General features: G+C 43.9%; 1 protein-coding gene across 1 annotated transcript; it reads left to right on the top strand.

Moving 5' to 3' along the window:
- The first annotated feature begins 3 nt into the window (after positions 1 to 3).
- DNAAF6 (dynein axonemal assembly factor 6) lies at positions 4 to 18,958 on the top strand. Its single transcript, XM_034782598.1, has 7 exons — positions 4 to 88; positions 3,025 to 3,136; positions 8,383 to 8,452; positions 10,293 to 10,398; positions 13,126 to 13,222; positions 14,407 to 14,492; positions 18,042 to 18,958. The coding sequence occupies exons 2-7, from the start codon at positions 3,038 to 3,040 to the stop codon at positions 18,169 to 18,171; spliced, it is 588 nt and encodes a 195-aa protein (XP_034638489.1). The 5' UTR covers positions 4 to 88; positions 3,025 to 3,037; the 3' UTR covers positions 18,172 to 18,958.
- Positions 18,959 to 19,556: the final 598 nt, after the last annotated feature.

Here is a 19,556-nt window from a genome sequence, read left to right as displayed (position 1 = left end):
GGAAAGACTCGCCGCTGCCATGGTAACGGCAGACGCTGCGCTGGAGCTCGGCTCCCCGGGGACCGCAGCAGCCGTTGGAGACCGCCAGGTATCGGGCCTGGGGAGCGAAGGGCAGGTGACCTGCACCCCGGGGGGGGGTGGGGGGGACCCTCGGGGGATTGGGACGGGGAACGCGGGGAGCCAGGGGGTCCCCCCGGGAAGGGGACGGGGACTCGCGGGAGGGACAGGAGCGCGGGGGGTGACGGTGGAGGGGCCAAGACCCACGGGAGGGCTTGAGGCGGGAGCTGGGGAGAGGAGGAGGAAGGCCCGGGGCAAGCCCGTTGCGAAGGTGTCGTCAGGTGGGACAGAGACCGGGATCGGGTCGGGCGAAACCCTCGACGTGCCGAGTAGTACAAGGGGCATCGGCCGCATCGAACCACCTGGCCCCCGTCACCGCCTCCGCTGACCGTGGCTGCCAGGGCACCTGGGCTCAGTCGCTGGGGAAGACCCTGAAAGCATATGTTTGCAATATCGCCAATTCCACCCCTATTACTCAGGCTCCTGGTTGCCTGCTGCATCATGTGCGGATCCCCTTCCCCCAGGGGTGGGATTTCCCCTAATATCCTCTGCATTTGGGTCATAACGTGCCCCCCCCCAAGAGTCCCGCTATGTGCTCTGGAGTCGAAGCTGTGAGCAGGGGTGAGGTCCATAACCTTTGGTCTGTGGCAGAAGGCTCTGATACCAGGTGCTGTAGCAAAGCTGGAAATATATAGCTTAGACAGTTGGCAGTACATGGTTTGAAGGTTGGGGAGTAGAAAGAGCAAGATGAGGATAGTGGCCAGATGCCTGTGCCTCAGCCTTCGCCCTGGAGCAAGGGTAAAGAAAGAAATGTATTGGAAATGGGACCTAGCAAGAGCAAAAAGGGGACAATGTCCCTAAGAAAAACAGGAGATACACCAAATGCCCAGGCCTATGAGAAATGGAATAGTCCCAGAATCAGCCAAAGAAAGTGGTTTCTTTCCCAACCAACCCCACCATCCACCATCCACATTGAGAAATCTGCCAGACACCTTTGAAATAAAAAGAAGCATCTCTCAAGGGGATAGAAAAGTTACTCAGAGGCCTTGTCTACACTCACATTTTGCTTCAAATTTCCCATGAAGCATTACCACTATTTCAGCTCCAGCACTGGTAGCAACAGTGCAAACATAGTTTAGATAGGCAGCCACCGGCGTTTTTATTCTATGGCTAAGAATTTCAAAGGTAGCTGCCAATTTTGCATGCCTCAATTTTCTGGTGCTCAGTTTGAGATATCTTAAAGAGGTCTGATTTTAATAAAGTGCTGAGCATCCACCCTCTGAAAAACAGGCCCTTTTAAGATGTCTCAAATTGGGCACCCAAATATTAAAGCACTCAGATCAACTAACCACTTTTGAAAATCTTGTCATAAGTTATCTGTACCTTCTCTGTACAGGATTGGATGACACAATAGTTAAAATAAAGTGGCTGGTTCGCACGAGAGCTGTGCCAATGACAGCAACAATTAGACATTTTATGAAAAACAGTCAGTATAGATATAGCCTTATATCCTAGGAAAAGGACAATTGATGGAAGAACCACAAAATGATTCTGTATGATGCCTGTAGAAAGAGTCTCACCGGCTGCGTCTACACAGGGGAATGGAACCATAGGTAGTTGATGCAGTGGGATAACACCAGCATAAGAACCATTGGTATTGTGCATCAACAATAGTTGTATTGTTTTGTGTGTCATTTTCCCCTGTGTCCCAACTAGTGCTGTACTACATTGTTGTAGTTGAATTGCCCTTTGAGTACCAATCCCACGGTTCCTGGCACAGCTAACTAAAGCAAAAACTTATGGGAGATTTTGAAAGACCTTCTGAGATCCCAAGGGGATTCTGGAAGAAGAGGACAAACAGTCATCGTTCACCTCATAAGTAGAGCCCTGCAAACCTTGGCTATTCACAGACTATGTTTTCAGATCGCGGATCAGATGTGGACATAAATTTTGTATCCATGCAGGGCTCTCTACTCATAAGGTTTAGAGTTGGAGGCTTAGAGAATCAGAGAGTTTGGAAAATGCTAAGTATTTCATCTTCCATAAGATCATCTTTATTATTTTATGTTATTTTTATTGGTTTTAGGAACCATATAACTTTATTAATACTATCAAGTGATTATATCTCAAAAATTATATATAAGTAAAAACAACTGAGAAGTCAAAATCATCTCCTTATCACAAAAAGCCTTCACCAGATTACATCAAACAGAACAAACAAACTCACCAACATTCACAATAAGTTATAAGACCATATAACTTAGCAATTTTCTCACATCCATAACATCTCTGTAACAGAGGTTGACATCTTCTGTTATATAGGGCTAGCTGAAATTTAACCCCAATTCTGTAAGGTGTTTAGATGCTTCTGTGATCAATAGAAAGAAAGGGGTTAGGGCATGAGCCTATAACTGGGAACACCCAGGTTCAAGTCCTTGTTTCACCACAGCCTTCCTGCGTGACCTTGGACAAGTTGCTTAGTCTTTCTGTGTTTCAATGCCCCATCTGTAAAATGGGGATGATAGCACTTCCTTATCTCACAAGGGTTTTGTTAGGATAACTACATTAAAGAATATGAGGTGTACAGATTTTTTCCTTTTACCCCCGTTGGTCTGTCTGTATCCATCTGCTGTGTCTTGTCTTATAATTAGATTGTAAGCTCTTTGGGGTAGAGACGGTCTCTTTGTTCTCTGTTTGTATAGCATGTAGCACAATGTGGTCCTGGCCCATGAGTGGGGCTCCTTGGGGCCACAATCATAATAAATAATGAGGCAATAGGGGCTAGATAAGTACCTTAGAAAGTTTTCTAAGTATCTTGCTTCATAAATAGTGGGATCAGCGTGTGAATTTCTGACCAGAAATGATCACATCTAGAAAACAAACAAAGTGCTTTTGTATTGTTATTTAAAAAAACAAGGAAAAAGCAATTGTTTTTTCTTCAGCTGTTATGTTTGTTTCTGTACACAGGTGAGCAGTAGATATGGATCTAGACAGCGTTTCCTCATTCTCTTCTCTGCAAGCTCTTGCTAAACTGCTTGCTGACCCTCAGGAAGAAGACAGTGATGACAGTGACTTCGGGGTGAGTACCTGACAAGAAATAAAGAATTCTGTAGTCCAATGGGGTCAAATGCAGGTCCGGTAGAAAATGCTGCAACTCCCATGGAAGTAAAAAGTTCAAGGGCCTGATTCTCCTCTCTCTTGCTGGTTTTACGTTGGTGTAACTCCATTGACCTCTATGGAATGATTTTAATTTTCACCAGTGCAAGTAAAAAGAGAATCAAACCTCAGAAATTTTTTCAGGTGCTAGACTGATTGAAACAGGAGGAAAATTATTACAGGGTGGCATTCTACAGAGAGAGAAAAGAAGAAATAATAGGAGAGCTCATGGCCTGGGAACAGGAGAGAAATTGAATGCTCTAGTCAAAAGGAAATGAAAACATGTATCTGAAATAGCCTCAAATGCAGACTTAGCCCTTCCTTTCCCCACAGTCTGCTATAGATGAAGGCATTTACTCCTAGAGACAAATGGCTTCATAGGAAGGGATACAAAGATGCAGTGCAACTTGACAGTAAAGCCTGTGATAATTGAGGAGACTGAATGTACTAATTCTGTGTGTCTCTGAAACATTTTAGAGATAACTGATCATTCAAGTGCAATAGATATTGTTGGAGGGGATAGAATTGGGAGAGGTGAGTAATCATTGCAAGATGAAATATTTGGAAACAATGATTAAGGAGAGAAACATCTTTGCATTCTTTTATCTCAAATCATTGTGGGACTAGATGATAGTCATGGCGTCTGGAAAGTGTACTCTGTGCCCATACTATGCTATTGTCATTGTTGTTGGTATTTTCTGAGTGTGTGTATCAGCAGAGTTACGTGTCTGGCCCTGTTTTGGCCACAGCAGGCTAAGCAACCTACAGTGCTCCAAGGAGTCTTCACAACTCTTTGAAAAGTCTGATAGTATCTGTTGTGGCATAAATAAAAATGACAAATGTCTCAGTCCTCCTTCATGGCATGGCATCCACTATAGGAGCCAATTGGCTGGCCTTAGAACTTTCTTGTGTAGTAGCCTGCATTTGGGGTTGGATGCAAGTCCCTCAAGATCCACCTTCAGTAGCGGAAGGATATGAATCCTCCACTCTCCCTAACCATCCCTCAGTTCTTCTATATCTGCCTTTGAAAGTTGTTATTATGCCTTAACATTTTGTCAGAAAAGAGATCTCAATCATTTGTTTATGTCTTATTAATAAAATGAATAACACCTCTGTGCCAGCAATGGAAAATTGCCCTCAGTGATACCCATAAAGTCTGTGTCAGTCTTTTTGTATGCCATGTAGCTGTAGCCATGTTGGTCCCAGGATATTAGAGAGACAAGATGGGCGAGGTAATATCTTTTATTGGACCAACTTCAATAACAGCTATTACCCTCACCCATTTTCTGCCTGTTCCAAGTCAGGAAAAAGGAGGAGGGTTGGGCGTGGGGCTAGCAACTCCACCCCGTAAAAAAAATTAATTTGCTACAGAAACGCCAACAATAGAGATAACAGAGACTTTTAGCCTGGAAAAAGAAGGGCCTTCAACTCGAAGACGCATGACGCTGGGTGGTGAAAGTCGTGAGGAAGCCACTAAGCCGATTACCCTTCTTGCAACCAGGAGGATTACCATCGGTACATGGAACATGAGGACCATGTACGAGTCAAGAAAGACGGCACAGGTCGCAGCAGAGATGAGGAGCAACAACCTGACCCTACTAGGCATTAGTGAGACAAGATGGACGCAAGCTGGACAGAGATGATTGTTGACAGGAAAGCTGTTGCTGTATTCCGGACATGAAGAGAGCGACGCACCCCACACACAGGGAGTAGGCTTCATGTTGTCCAAGCAGGCACAGAGAGCACTGATTGGTTGGGAGGCACATGGTTCCAGGATCATCACAGCATCCTTCAGAACTAAAATGAAGAGGATTAAGATGAATGTTGTACAGTGCTATGCTCCAACCAATGACAGTGAAGAAGGGGACAAAGACTATTTTTACAACAGACTTCAGAAAATATTAGAGACTCTCCCAGACAAAGACATTACCATCTTTATGGGAGACTTTAATGCCAAAATTGTACCTGACAACACAGGATATGAACAAGTCATGGGGACCCACGCACTGGGAGAGATGAGTGAGAATGGAGAGAGATTTGTGGATTTAACAACCTGGTCATAGGAGGTAGCATCTTTCCTCACAAGCGGATCCACAAGAGTACCTGGGTATCGCCAGCAGGCACGATAGAAAACCAGATCGATCATGTCTGTATTAGTAAGAAGTTCAGAAGATCTTTGCAGGATGTTAGAGTTAGAAGAGGAGCAGATGTAGCATCCAACCATCACTTAGTGGTGGCCAGATTGAAGCTGAAGCTGAAGAAGAACTGGATAGACGCATCAGAAGAGCAAAGTACAATGTCAGCCTTTTGAAGGATCATAAGATCAAGGAAGATTTTGGACTGATGCTGAAGAATAAGTTTTCAGTACTACAGGATCGGTCTGAGGAAGAGGGAGACAGTGTACCCAACAGATGGCAGAAAGTGAGAGAGACACTTAGGTCAGCATGCCAGGAAGTGCTTGGAATCAAGAAATACCAGCAGAAAGAGTGGATCACAGCAGAGACCTTGACTAAGATAGAAGATAGAAAGAAGAAGAAGGCAGTAGTTAATAACAGCAGGACTAGAGCAGCAAAGGCTAAAGCACAAGAAAAGTATGCTGAAGCCCATAAAGTAGTGAAGAGGAATATTAGGAAGGATAAGAGAGATTATGTAGATGGCCTGGCAGCAGAAGCGGAACAGGCAGCATACAATGGTAATATGAAACAGCTGTATGACATCACCAAGCGACTGTCTGGAAAGTTCAGCAAGCCAGAATGCCCCGTCAAAGACAAGCAGGGAAAGTCTATAACTGAAATAGAACAACAGATGAATAGATGGGCAGAGCACTTTGAGGAACTCTTAAATAGACCAGCACCACTAAATCCACCAGACATTGACCCAGCCAATGAAGACCTTCCAATCAATTGTGATAGACCTACCAGAGATGAGATCAGAAAAGCCATCACTATGATGAAGAACAGGAAGGCGGCTGGACCTGACGATATTCCAACAGAGGCCCTGAAAGTAGATCTGGATGCTTCAGTGGAAATGCTGTACCCCCTTTTTGAGAAGATATGGGAAGAAGAAGTGATTCCGGCAGACTGGAAAGAGGGATACCTTATTGAAGGAGACCTCAGCAATTGTGCTAACTACAGAGGAATCACACTTCTGTTGGTGCCAGGGAAGGTCTTCAACTGAGTTCTCTTAGAGAGAATGAAGGATGCCGTCGATCCACAGCTACAAGATGAGCAGGCAGGTTTCCGGCAAAATAGATCATGCACGGACCAGATAGCAACGCTCCGCATCATAGTCGAGCAGTCTATGGAATGGAACTCCTCGTTGTACATCAACTTTGTTGACTATGAGAAAGCATTCGATAGTGTGGATCGAGAGACTCTCTGGAAGCTCCTTTGGCACTATGGCATCCCAGCAAAGGTGGTTAACTTGATTAAGAACTTATATGACGGCATACACTGTAGAGTGATCCATGGAGGGCAACTTACAAACAGCTTCCAGGTGTGAACCGGAGTCAGACAAGGATGTTTGTTGTCACCATTTCTCTTTCTCCTTGTCATTGATTGGATTATGAAGACATCCACTTATGAGCGCAGGAACGGAATCTAGTGGACATTGTGGACCCAGCTTGATGACCTGGACTTTGCCGACGACCTTGCACTCCTTTCGCATAGCAAACAGCAGATGCAAGAGAAGACCAACATAGTGGCAGCCACGTCATCACAGGTTGGCCTCAACATCCACAAGGACAAGACCAAGACCCTCAAGATTAACTCCATCAGTAATGACCCAGTCACACTGAATGGAAGCCCTCTGGAAGAAGTGCAGTCCTTCACCTACCTAGGCAGCACCATCAACCAACAGGGTGGCACGGACACAGACATCAAAGCAAGGATCGGTAAGGCAAGAGCAGCTTTCTTACAGCTCAAGAACATCTGGAGCTCCAGAGAGCTGTCTTTGGCAATAAAGATTAGACTGTTCAATTCCAACATGAAATCAGTCTTATTGTATGGAGCTGAAACCTGGAGGACAACTAAAACAACCACCAGGAAGATCCAGACCTTCATAAATAGTTGCCTTAGAAGGATTCTCCAGATCCACTGGCCAGACACCATCAGCAACATCTACCTCTTGGAGAGGACCCGTCAACTTCCAGCAGAGGAAGAAATTAGAAGGAGAAGGTGGGGCTGGATAGGACACACACTACGGAAGCAGCCAACCAACATCACTAGACAGGCATTGCGGTGGAACCCCCAAGGCAAGCGGAAAAGAGGCCGTCCAAGAAACACCTGGCGACGCGACCTTCAGGCTGATAGCATAAAAATGGGCTATACCTGGAACCAGCTAGAGCAAATGGCCCAGGATAGAGGACTCTGGAGATCTGTGGTTGGCGGCCCATACCCCGATTGGGGTGACGGGCATGAGTGAGAGAGAGAGAGTCACCCATTTGTCAATCTTCTTGGTAATTTGGAATCTTTGTTTTGATTTATTTTAATGTCCTCAGCATGTGAGATGTTTTTATCAAACCAAGACATTTTTATATACATAGCAATGCTGCACACTGACTGCCTATTAGCATTATAGTGATTCATCATTTAAAATAAATGCTATTGCCTTGCATGACCATTGGCGTTAAAAAGATTCTAAATGCTATGTTGGGACTGCATGTAGTACACAGAATTGGTATACAGCATTGTCATGGCAGGCAAAGTGGGGCAGTTTTCCCAAGTGCCCTATAGGAAAGATCCCTCGGATGCTAGTACTTGTGGCTATAAAGCTGTAGTTATGGGGTTCTTGTTTAAATGCAGCACCTCAATGGTCTCACGGGTGAGAATGAGGAGGGAAGTGTTACATAGTGGTTAGAGCACAAGACTGTGACTCTAGACTTTTCGTTATTGCCATTGACTTGGACAAATAATTTAACTTTTCTGTGCCTCATTTTCTCCATCTCTAAAATGGGGATGATAATAATACTCACAGGGAAGTTGTGAAAATGTAATTAATGCTTGTAAAGCATTCTAATATAGGTAGCTATTGTAGATATTCTCTGATGAACAGTGCTCTGTAAATACCAACTATTATTGCAAAGTATTATTGCTATTAATTGTTTATTAACAATTATTACTGATGTGGGCAATGGGAACATTCATGTCAGTTTTATTTGGCTTTTTTTAGTCACATTCTTCTTCTGTTAGCACTGTGGGTCCCGGAAATATCGGACCAGCAAAGAAAGCAGAGCCCACAGGTAAGTTGAGTTGTAATCGAATGGTGTCAGCAAAGACATGGATCCACCATTACACTACCATAATAAAATAGCTGTAATAGCAGCTGCCTCTGACGCAGCTCGTCTCAGCTATGACTGAAGGTGGTTGCTTTCCTCTTTGTTGAGAGGGGAACAATAATATTTTACATGTACATTATATGGCATTTTTTAACCTGAAGGGTTGAAACACTTTATAAACTCTATACATACAGTGCCACTGAAATGTAGCATCTCTGAGATGGAGCGTGTCAGCCACAGAAGACAGCACACTGCCCTGTTATGGGGCAAGGGGAAATATTGGCAAATGTCTATTCTTACAAAAAGTGCTGTGGAATCTTTAATGCTCACACAAAGCAGACAAGAGCTTGGTTTTTAGAGCTCATCTTCACATAATAAACTGTATGGAACTCAGTTTATCCACCCAATAAGGAGGAGAAGCTACTACCTCACCATGAAACCATAGACACCTTCCTCAACCCCCCCCCAAAGTCACACAAACCCATTTAGAAAAAAGCTTGAGAGAAGAACTAAGCCTTACTATGTGCCCTGAAGATCACCAAACTCAAACTGTGCCAGAGCAAGGGGAAAGGAAATTCCATCCCTCATAGAACATGCTGCCTCCAGTCCTCAGTTGGGAAATTGGAAATTGCAGCAAAAGTGCTGACAACTCCAGTGGTCACACGTAAAGAGAGAGACAGCTGGAACCTAAGCCCTGTAGGGCATTATGCATTTGTGTCAACACCTTGAATTGCATCCCCAAAAAAAAAAAAAGAAAGAAAGCCAGTGCAGTCTTTGCAGAATGGGTGTAGTATCCTTCCTGCTGCTAACACTATCAGACAGTTGGGCAGCTGCATTATCCACCAGCTGTAGTATTTGCATAGTCTTCAAGAGTGGCCCAATAGCCGTGACTCATTCCAGAGGTCACAATGACATGGAGAACTGCAGTGAGAGCTGTGTCCAAAAGAAACAGTTGCAAATATAACAAAGATACTTTTCAACGCTGTTTCTGCTTAGGAATCCAGAAACAATCAGGGAACCAAAAGAACCCCAACCTGTATACTGGATGAAGGGAAGACACATCCCACCAATAACAGGGGTAGATACCATCCCTGCCATATTCCCTATATGCTTTTCCCCAGTGTACATCATCATCTTTGTTTTTCATATCCCCAATGATTTATGAAAAGGACCGTGATATATTGTGCTGTTTATAAATGAGAGGAGAAAGGGGATCACTTTATAAATCATTTCTGCTCACTTAAAATCCTATTTGGAGAAGTCTCAGTATCCCGTAATCCCTTTAGATTTCACCCATCCCAATTTGAGGAATGTCTGATGTTTTGTGACGTGTAGCAGAATGTTCCCTGACTTGTTCACACAGGATGGGCAAAGGAGAGTAAAGTTTATGGAAATAAAAAAATCTCCTTTTCTAAATCTCCACTTAGATTGTGGCCAAGTAGATCCTAGGGAGACTAGGAATACCTTGAAATACCTTTCCATTCCATACGGCTAAATGCAGTGCCTTGCATGGTGTCAAGTATCAGAGGGGTAGCCGTGTTAGTCTGAGAACCAGATGCAAGCAAGTGAAGAAGTGAGGTTCTTACCCACGAAAACTTATGTTCCCAATACTTCTGTTAGTCTTAAAGGTGCCACAGGACCCTCTGTTGCTTTTTACAGATTCAGACTAACACGGCTACCCCTCTGATACTTGAAATACCTTGTATCAAACAACCACACCATGGTTAAACACAGCAACCCTAGAAAGACAGACCTATACTAGAAGCTGACAGTATCAAATTCTCTCTTTCACCCGCTCTCCTAGTCACCCCTGATGTGAAGTCTGGAAATCGTAAAGATATCTGGAATACAGAGGAGGTGCCAGAAGGATCAGAGTTTGATGATATCTGGGATCCAAGGGAACAGCCAGAGTAAGTGTAACAGAGCTAAAACTGTGTGCATGTGTTTTGTGTAGCTGAAATACAAGCATGTTCTACGTAGCATATATATTGTGTTACAACAAAACTTGTGTCATGGAAGGGCAGAAGGGATGTACACTAGAGGTACATTTCACTGCAAAGTAAGCCCAGGGTTAGTGGGACATGAGTCATCTGACCTGTGTTAGGGAACCTTGGGCTTTGAGCATCTACATTGTATTTTAACCCTATGTTAAGTCTTTTCTAAGCAGTGCTTGAACCTTGGGCTCTGGCATCCACATTGCAGTGCACAGACCCAAGTCAAAGTAACCATATACCAGGGTCCTTAACGCCCCCAGCTCTAGAACTGTGGTGCAGTGTGGGAAAACTTTACTGCCCACCCTGCACATTAGAGGAAGCGTCTTCCTTTGCAAAAGCCTTGATCGGTTTGCTCTCCATTGCAAACCCAGGAGGCTCTCTGATAGTATACTTGCAGATCGGTGATCAGAACAGAATGGGTTAATGCTAACCTGACCTGCTGCTGTTTGCAAAGTGTAGGTGGCTTCCATTTTCGATAGAGTGGATTGTAGACTGTTGGAATACGAAGGCCTAATGAAATTGTCCCATGGAATTGTGGGATACTGACTCCCAGGACCCAAGTCAAGTGGGGCTGGGTCTACACTGCAGGTAATAGGGCTTGGGTCCTGGTTTAACTCAAGCTTGGACCCTTCAGCCCTGCAGGGTCCTGGGGCCGAGCCCTGGATTAGCACAATTGCAGTGTAGATGCAAGGAGGGTTAGGTTTGGGCCCAGGCTCAAGCCTGAGCTTATGTTGCAGTGTAGACATATCCTGATGAGCTTTGCCTCCAAAGCAGCAACAATTAAAAAGTGACTTTAATCTCTTCTGTGGAGGAGACCTTCTAATCTCATTACTGAAATTTTGAGCCTGTTATTCCTGTTATACGATTATTCCCAGTGTCAGCTGCTTGTGTAAAGTAGGATTAGGAGGGAAAGGAGGCCAGCACCAGAATTTATTAGCCTTCATACATGCCAAGTTTGTATACAACATTACTGAATTTACCTGCTGCTTTTGTGACAGTAAGTGAGAGTTCCATTCTTTTGATAATGCTGTACTATGTGCGGGAGGGGGTTGGATTTATATTTATATTTCAGGGAATTAAGTGCTTTAGAGGCAAATACCTGCTGTCAGGGGAGTATTTTACAGGCAATGTTACTTTTCTAATGGATTGCATTCAGTCAGAGATAGATTGTAAGAGGACAGCCTAAAAATAGTAATAGACTTCTTCCTTCCCCACCTCAAATAAAGCATTCTTAAGTGGATGCTGTCATGTAGATTAGGTTGTGAAGTGTTCTTCCATGATCTGGAAAATTCTCTAGCTCCAAAGGGTCAGATAATCCAAAAGGTAGCCTTTACATTTATCATCACAAAATATTGCACCCCGAGGGCCAGATCCTCAGTTGGTGTAAATTGGAGTAGTTTAATTGAAGTCAACAGAGCTACACAATGTATACCTGATTGAAGATCTGGCCCAGAATTTCCACTTTTCTCTGTGCATAAATACAAGTAGCCACTCAGTTGCCTGATCTAGAAACTAGGCTGAGTTTTCCCCTTTAAAATTAGACCTTAAAAATGAACATTTAATCTGTTTAATCTCCACTTATGCACCCACATACACTTGTGTGCAGATTTTTATTTAAAACTATGACTTTTATTGTCCTATCAAGGTAAGGTGAATCTGTCCAATGCTGATATGAACCAAACTCTCTGGACCCATTCAGTCTCTGCTGAAGGAGGTGCAGCTTTTCTCTAGCCCTGAGCAATTATGTACTGTGTAGCACAGATAAAATGAGTATAAATCTTTGTAATAGTTCGTCAAATTAATGCATGGAAAAAGCCTTGAAAGGTAAATCTAGAGCTATTATTAGAGATAGATTTTACGTTGACTGAGAGACTAGAATTGTGTTACATGCATGCATGACCGCTGGAGATGGAAAAAAAGAGCTTTTTTCCATACAGCCTTTCAACAGTCTGGAGAAATTGCTCTATTTATTTTGCTCAATTTACTAATAGTGTTACATGTTCTCAATACAATCTTCAGTTGCGTTTCCTCATTCATTAAAGACCAACAGAAAGAACATAGAATTCCAGATTTTGCTGCATTCTGAATTAGACAGACTGATTTGGAGAGAAAAAAAATCAATGTTTGTAAAATGGAATATCATTAAAATTAGCAGAGAAAGCTATGTTATTTTTGGGCTCCAAGAGCCGAAATGATGGACAGGAAGTTGTTTGTAAAATAATTACTTGACTGCATCCTTTTCAAATTTTTCCCCCAGAGGTCTATCTAGGAGGTCTAGGAAATAAATATCACATTCACATGGTTCAATTTCCAGCCCCAGTGTCTTATTCCCTGGTCCTGCAAAGGCTGATTGTGCTGTGGAGGCAGCATGCCCAGCATCTGGTGACAAGTGAAGGGTGACTCATTGTTCATCATGAGCCCTCCAGCCGACGATGAGAGACAGTGATGGTTACAAATGGAGTCCAAAGCCAGGTGTCCCTTTGAAGGGCATCTAAAATGGAGGAAAATGGGGAATCCTAAGAGTGCCAGCAGAGATAAAAGGACCTATATTCCAAAAGGAAACAATATTATACTCTTCTTCTCTTGTCCCCCCTTAACATGGAAATTCATACAGGGTTTGATGACCAGTTTTGTCTCTGCTAGGTATGAGATTTTATTCAAGCAGCAGGTAGGAGCAGAGGACATCTTCCTGGGGATGAGCAGAAAGAACCCTTCCACAGCCTGTTGCGAGGACATGCTGGTGAGCATGACCCACCTCTCCAGTCGCTTCTTCCCCTTTCCTCACTGTCTCCTTCAATGTAGCACATACCTACACAGCAGCTCTATTACTGTCTTTGGAACTAGGCAGGATCTGCTAAGTAGATTTCAGTGAATCTGCCATTGCCACTGACCTGTACTAGCCTGAGTAATCATGCAGCTCCTTGAGAGCCGGGTATATTCAGAAAATACACAACCTGCTCAGTTCTATGGGCCAGGTTCAGACCTGGTGTAAGTGGATGCAGGTCCAACTGGATGTTGCACCCTCTTACCTATGACCCCGTGTGGTTGGGGGTTTTTTTACACTTGCATAAACTCACTGAAGTGATAGTGCAGTTAATGAATAGACTGTCAAAGCCAGATTGTGGGTGGCAGACCAATTAGTCAGAGCCATAGTCACGAGACAGGAATCAGCTGCATCAGGTTACCTGGAGGTCAGAAGTAGGATACAAACTGGAGATCAGCAACCACAAGTCAGATGCCAAGAGTCAAGCCAGGTTAAGGTGCCAGAGGAGCAGGATAGAACTCAGTTGTTCAGACAACTTCCCGTTCCTGCTGCTGGCTTAAATAGGGCCACTGGGCCAATCAGCTGCTCTGGGACTCCACCAGTCGGTGCACAGGGGTAGAGTCTCATACTAGGGCTGGACTTCATCCGGCCCAGGTCAGCTTCTGTTAGCAGGCTGCCAGCAGGAGGATTGGAGTGTGGCTGCTCCCATGAATCCTGGAGGTCATAGCACTGTGTGAAGTAGTGGAACGTTACAACATTGTGACAGTCCTCAAAGTCACATGTATCTGAGCCTCTCCCCTTATTATACGATCAGTGACCTCCCTCATCTGCAGCATTCATGTGTATTTTATTCTAGTTGGTGCAAGGTGCTCTGGGCCTTTAACAGAGTAGGGGCTTTAAGTGACTGCAAAAGATCTTTCACTTAGGCTTTCAACTCTGGATTTCTGTAAAGGTTAGGGGTATCTGCAGACTTCATGAAACCATTGAAAGAAATTACTACTACATCTTTCTTCTGATAGAAATCACCTCTGCAAAATGCTGGCTCTGATCTTCTATAGACCATAGTACTGCAAAGCTCATCCCAGTCTCCAGTGCAACTCTGGATTCCCCCTGCCATTACCTCTCCCACCTTTCTGTCTTATCTGTATCTGTCTTTTCAGATTAAAATCAAACTGCCAGATACAAAGTCTTCAGACATTACACTTGACATCCAGGACAAGATTCTTGACCTTCGAACCCCAAAAAAGTAAGTGAAGCAGAATTGTTACAAGTTTTCTCTCTAATGGAATTTAACAAAGGCTTCAGGGGAATGATCAGCAGCATGCAAAGGTGATGATGCAGATGTGATTATTTAATTGCAAAGAAAAAATACAGATAGCTGGAAACCCAGCCATTATTAATCTGTTAGATTAATAGTGGGCTGAGTTTGGGGCCCTGTAGCGAAGCAAGACTCACTGGTGCAGCACCTCTTGTTGGTCATCTTGGGAATTAGCTCTTGTCCAGCCCAGAGCGCCCTTTGCAGGCCGGTGTCTTGCCTGCCTTAAGGCCCCTGTGCCCCTCCCAGACCCCAGTGCCCCTTTACCTAAGGTTTCTGCTCCACAGTATCCCCACACTCTGGGTCTCCCCTCCCAGGGGAACCCCCAACCCTCTACACCTACCTCACCTCAGTGGCTACTCCCAGTCATCATCTAGCCCCTATTCACTGGGGCAGACTGCAGTGTAATGGCCACTTATCATTGGCAAGAGAGGTTTGGACCTACTACCTTTCCCTGAAGCCCAGTACCTCTCAAGGCCTTCCTGTCAGGCCACAGCCTGGGAGGTCGCCAGGCCTCAGCTCAGCCTACCCCTTCCCCAGCACTGCTCTGTCAATGGTACCCTTTGCTCCTTCAGGTAGCTAGGTCCATCTCTCTCCAATGCTAGAGAAAGACTGTCTGCCTTCTCCCCAGGAGCCCTTCTTATACTGGCCCAGCCAGACCCTGATTGGCTGCCTCAAGCCCACCCATGATTGGCTCCCAGGGCAGCCCTTTCCCAAAGCTGTTTTAACCCCTTCAAGGTTGGAGCAGGGCAACCACCTCACTACAGGCCTGTAACAGGGTTCTATGCCCCACCCCTCTTCCTGGGGCTCGCTTACTGCCCCCAGCTCAGAGAGGCTTCAGGGTTGTGAAACACCTGGGTCTCCCACCACCAGTCATATCTCCCCTCAGCCTCCTTTTGGTTAGGCTAAACAAGCCAGGTTTCATAAGACATGTTTACCATCCTAGTAGCCCTTCTCTGTACCTGTTCCAGTTTGAATTTATCCTTCTTAAACATGGGAGACCAGAACTGCACACAGTATTCCAGATGAGGTCTCACCAGTGCCTTGTATAATGGTAATAACACCTCCTTATCTCTACTGGAAATATCTCACCTGATGCATCCCAAGACCGCATTAGCTTTTTTCACGGCCATATCACATTGGCAGCTCATAGTCATCCTGTGATCAACCAATACTCCGAGGTCCTTCTCCTCCTCTGTTACTTCCAACTGATGCCTCCCCAGTTTATAACAATAGTTCTTGTTATTAATCCCTAAATGCATGACCTTGCACTTTTCACTATTAAATTTCATTTTATTACTATTACTCCAGTTTACAAGGTCATCCAGATCTTCCTGTATGATATCCCGGTCCTTCTCTGTATTGGCAATACCTCCCAACTTTGTGTCATCCTCAAACTTTATTAGCACATTCCCACTTTTTGTGCCAAGGTCAGTAATAAAAAGATTAAATAAGATTGGTCCCAAACCAATCCCTGAGGAACTCCACTAGTAACCTCCCTGACAGTTCACCTTTCAGCATGACCCATTGTAGTCTCCCCTTTAACCAGTTCCTTATCCATCTTTCAATTTTCATATTGATCCCCATCTTTTCCAATTTAGCTAATAATTCCCCATGTGGAACCGTATCAAATGCCTTACTGAAATCAAGGTAAATTAGATCCACTGCATTTTCTTTGTCTAAGAAATCTGTTACCTTTTCAAAGAAGGAGATCAGGTTGGTTTGGCACAATCTACCTTTTGTAAAACCATGTTATATTTTGTCCCAATTACCACTGACCTCAATGTCCTTAACTACTTTCTCCTTCAGAAATTTTTTCAAGACCTTGCATACTACAGATGTCAAACTAACAGGCCTGTAGTTACCCGGATCACTTTTTTTTCCTTTCTTAAAAATAGGAACTATGTTAGCAATTCTCCAATCATACGGTACAACCCCTGAGTTTACAGATTCATTAAAAATTCTTGCTAATGGGCTTGCAATTTCATGTGCCAAACCCTTTAAGATTCTTGGATGAAGATTATCTGGGCCCCCCGATTTAGTCCCATTAAGCTGTTCAAGTTTGGCTTATACCTCGGATGTGGTAATATCTACCTCCATATCCTCATTCCCATTTGTCATCCTACCATTATCCCTAAGCTCCTCATTAGCCTCCTTAAAGACTGAGGCAAAGTATTTGTTTAGATATTGGGCCATGCCTAGATTATCCTTAACCTCCACTCCATCCTCAGTGTTTAGCGGTCCCACTTCTTCTTTCTTCGTTTTCTTCTTATTTATATGGCTATAGAACCTTTTACTATTGGTTTTAATTCCCTTTTCAAACTCCAACTCTACATGGCTTTTGGGCTTTCTCACTTTATCTCTACATGTTCTGACCTCAATAAGGTAGCTTTCCTTGCTGATCATTCCCATCTTCCACTCCTTGTAGGCTTTATACTTTTTCTTAATCACCTCTCTGAGATGCTTGCTCATCCAGCTTGGTCTACAATTGGTCTGCCTATGAATTTTTTCCCTTTCTTGGGATGTAGGCTTCTGTTAGTTTCTGAAACTTTGACTTGAAGTAATTCCAGGCCTCCTCCGCCTTTAGATCCACAAGTTCTTCAATCCAATCCACTTCCCTAACTGCAAATGCTGGGCACAGCTGAGGAGCGGGAGCACAAAGGAACTGTGCGCAGCTCTCTGGTCCTGGTTCTGGTTCTGTGTCACTCCACTGTAAAGCTGCTTTAGGCTGCTCTGAACTAAGCCTTGCTCCCAGTGGCCCATTCCAGCAGCCAGGGCACAGGGAATTCAGACTACACCCCTCTCCCAGTGACCCCTACTACAGCAGAGGACCAGGATGGGCATGATGTAGAACCAACATGACTGAGAGACTAGTTTAGAGCAGCCATGAAACTATGCTGACTCTATGTCAGCCAAGGATTCCCCCACGCTTGGAGTAATCCTTGGCTAGCCAGATCCTCTGGGTTCAAGGTCTCTTGTGTCATTGGGGTGGCCAAAGCCTTTAATTAGGATGCTCCTATTATTTTTCCTTCATTGGGGAAGTTAGGTTACTGCTCCCTGTGCTACATTTTCTTCAAACACATGTTCAGACTGTATGCATTACTCAGATTTTTACCACTGTGACAGCATTGTGGATGTGTCTCATTCTCACTCTGCATCTAAAATGAACCACTATGCATCAGCAAGAGCTGTGAGAGGCCCAACAATCCATCACTGGAAATCTTTGTCAGAGCACAAAGCCAAGAGCGTGTTGAGAGAGAACCAGATTTGGAATTATTCAAGGGCCCAGTGGGGAAGATCTCCAGTAGTTCAGTGAGTCCCACCACCTCACACTGTCCTGCCACCTCACACTAAATTAATATGGCCCATCACATTCTGGTTTCTGAATAGCAAACACTAGCATGGCGCTAGTAATTTGCATTCCCTTCTCTAATGTCTACTTAGGGCTGAGGCTGAAAAATCCCATTTCCTGTTTTCTAGGAAGCTGCTACTGCATCTCCCCCACCCTGTGGACAGCAAGAATGGCAAAGCTTCTTTCATTTCAGAAAAGGAGACCCTGGAAGTCACCTTGAGGATGAAAAGAGAGTTTGACTTCATCAATTTTGCCTAAGAGAAAATGGGGAATGTTTTCAAACAGTGATCTATATGGCTACCTGATTGATAGCCAAACGTTGGCCTATTCCCCTTGGGAATGGTTCGGGAAGGATAGATCCTTCCACTGCAGCTCCTAGTTGTGCAGTTAGGCAGTGTGATGAACCACCCCATATGTCTATTGGAGGTGAATAGGAATCAGAGGTGTCTCTGAGCAAGTATAGTATAGTATTTCTATCTTTGTGCAATTCTATCTCTGAGCTTGGGATCCCAGCCTTACCACACAAATTCTCCGAACTCCTGAATTTTCTCTGAACTCATCTTTGTGAGTGAGTGTGACCCAGAACACTAGGTGTAATGGCCAATGGAACAGGACTGCGAGACACCTTTTCTGCCTCTTAGATAAAATCCTGCAGAGATCATGGATGGAGATGATCCCATCTTTAGCCTCTCATGGAACTCTACTGTTTGTTGTGTGGGGTTCCCAGGTTAAGCTTGATCTTCCCAGTTAGATAGTACTCATCATTCTATATCTCAGAAAGAAGATGCCCGGGAGTATGTGTTTTGGAATAGAAGCCATGGATCTGATCCAAAACCCATTGAAGTCAATGGAAACACTCCTATTGACTTCACTGAGCTTTGGATTAGGTCTTAGATGGTAGTGCATCACTTGGTCCAGAGGGCAGGACCAAGACCAGACATATATATTTGGTTTGAATGATTTGTCACTGGGTTGCTGCTGTTAATGTGATGCTGTAGTCTACACTTCATGAATAATTAAAATGTTACTCCTACTCTAACTAAAATGCTTGCATTGACACCTTTTTGGGGAGATCGGGCCCTGAAACCAAAACGTATAATGGCTGGGAAAAATGGGACAAACTTACTCGGTCAGTTTGGTTTCCAAATCTTGTAAAGCGCCATCATACTGAGGTTTAGTTTTAATTTACAGATAGGTTGAGTCATTATAACAGTGTGCATATTTGTAAAGTACTATTACGTTTAAAAATAGGAATGTAAGTAATTTCAATAAACAGATTTGAAACATGCATAAAGATATAAAAAATATTGAGGAGAGTCATGCAGTTGGTGTTAATGCATTTAAATTGGGAGTATTTTGATGAGAAAGGGACTTAAAATATTCCACAGGGTAAGATACAGTATACATTCTATGTCCCAGATTTAGAAGGCCTCTTCATAGCTTCTGTTCCAAATAGGAAACCTGGCCAATCTGCAGTATTTAAATATATATTTTCATGTATACTATATGTGCAACAAATGTCATTATTTATAGAACAAACATGTGGAAAATATATGGTGTCTTTATGGCTGATGCCACGTTATAAACCCTCAGTTATTCTATTCCTCCACTTAGGCCAGGAATGGAGAGGAAGATGGAATGGT

This window comes from Trachemys scripta, chromosome 9, assembly GCF_013100865.1.
Source record: "Trachemys scripta elegans isolate TJP31775 chromosome 9, CAS_Tse_1.0, whole genome shotgun sequence".
Classification (NCBI taxonomy): Eukaryota; Metazoa; Chordata; order Testudines; family Emydidae; genus Trachemys; species Trachemys scripta.
Note: the sequence above shows the minus strand (reverse complement) of the source record. Positions and strands in the feature narration are given on the sequence as shown.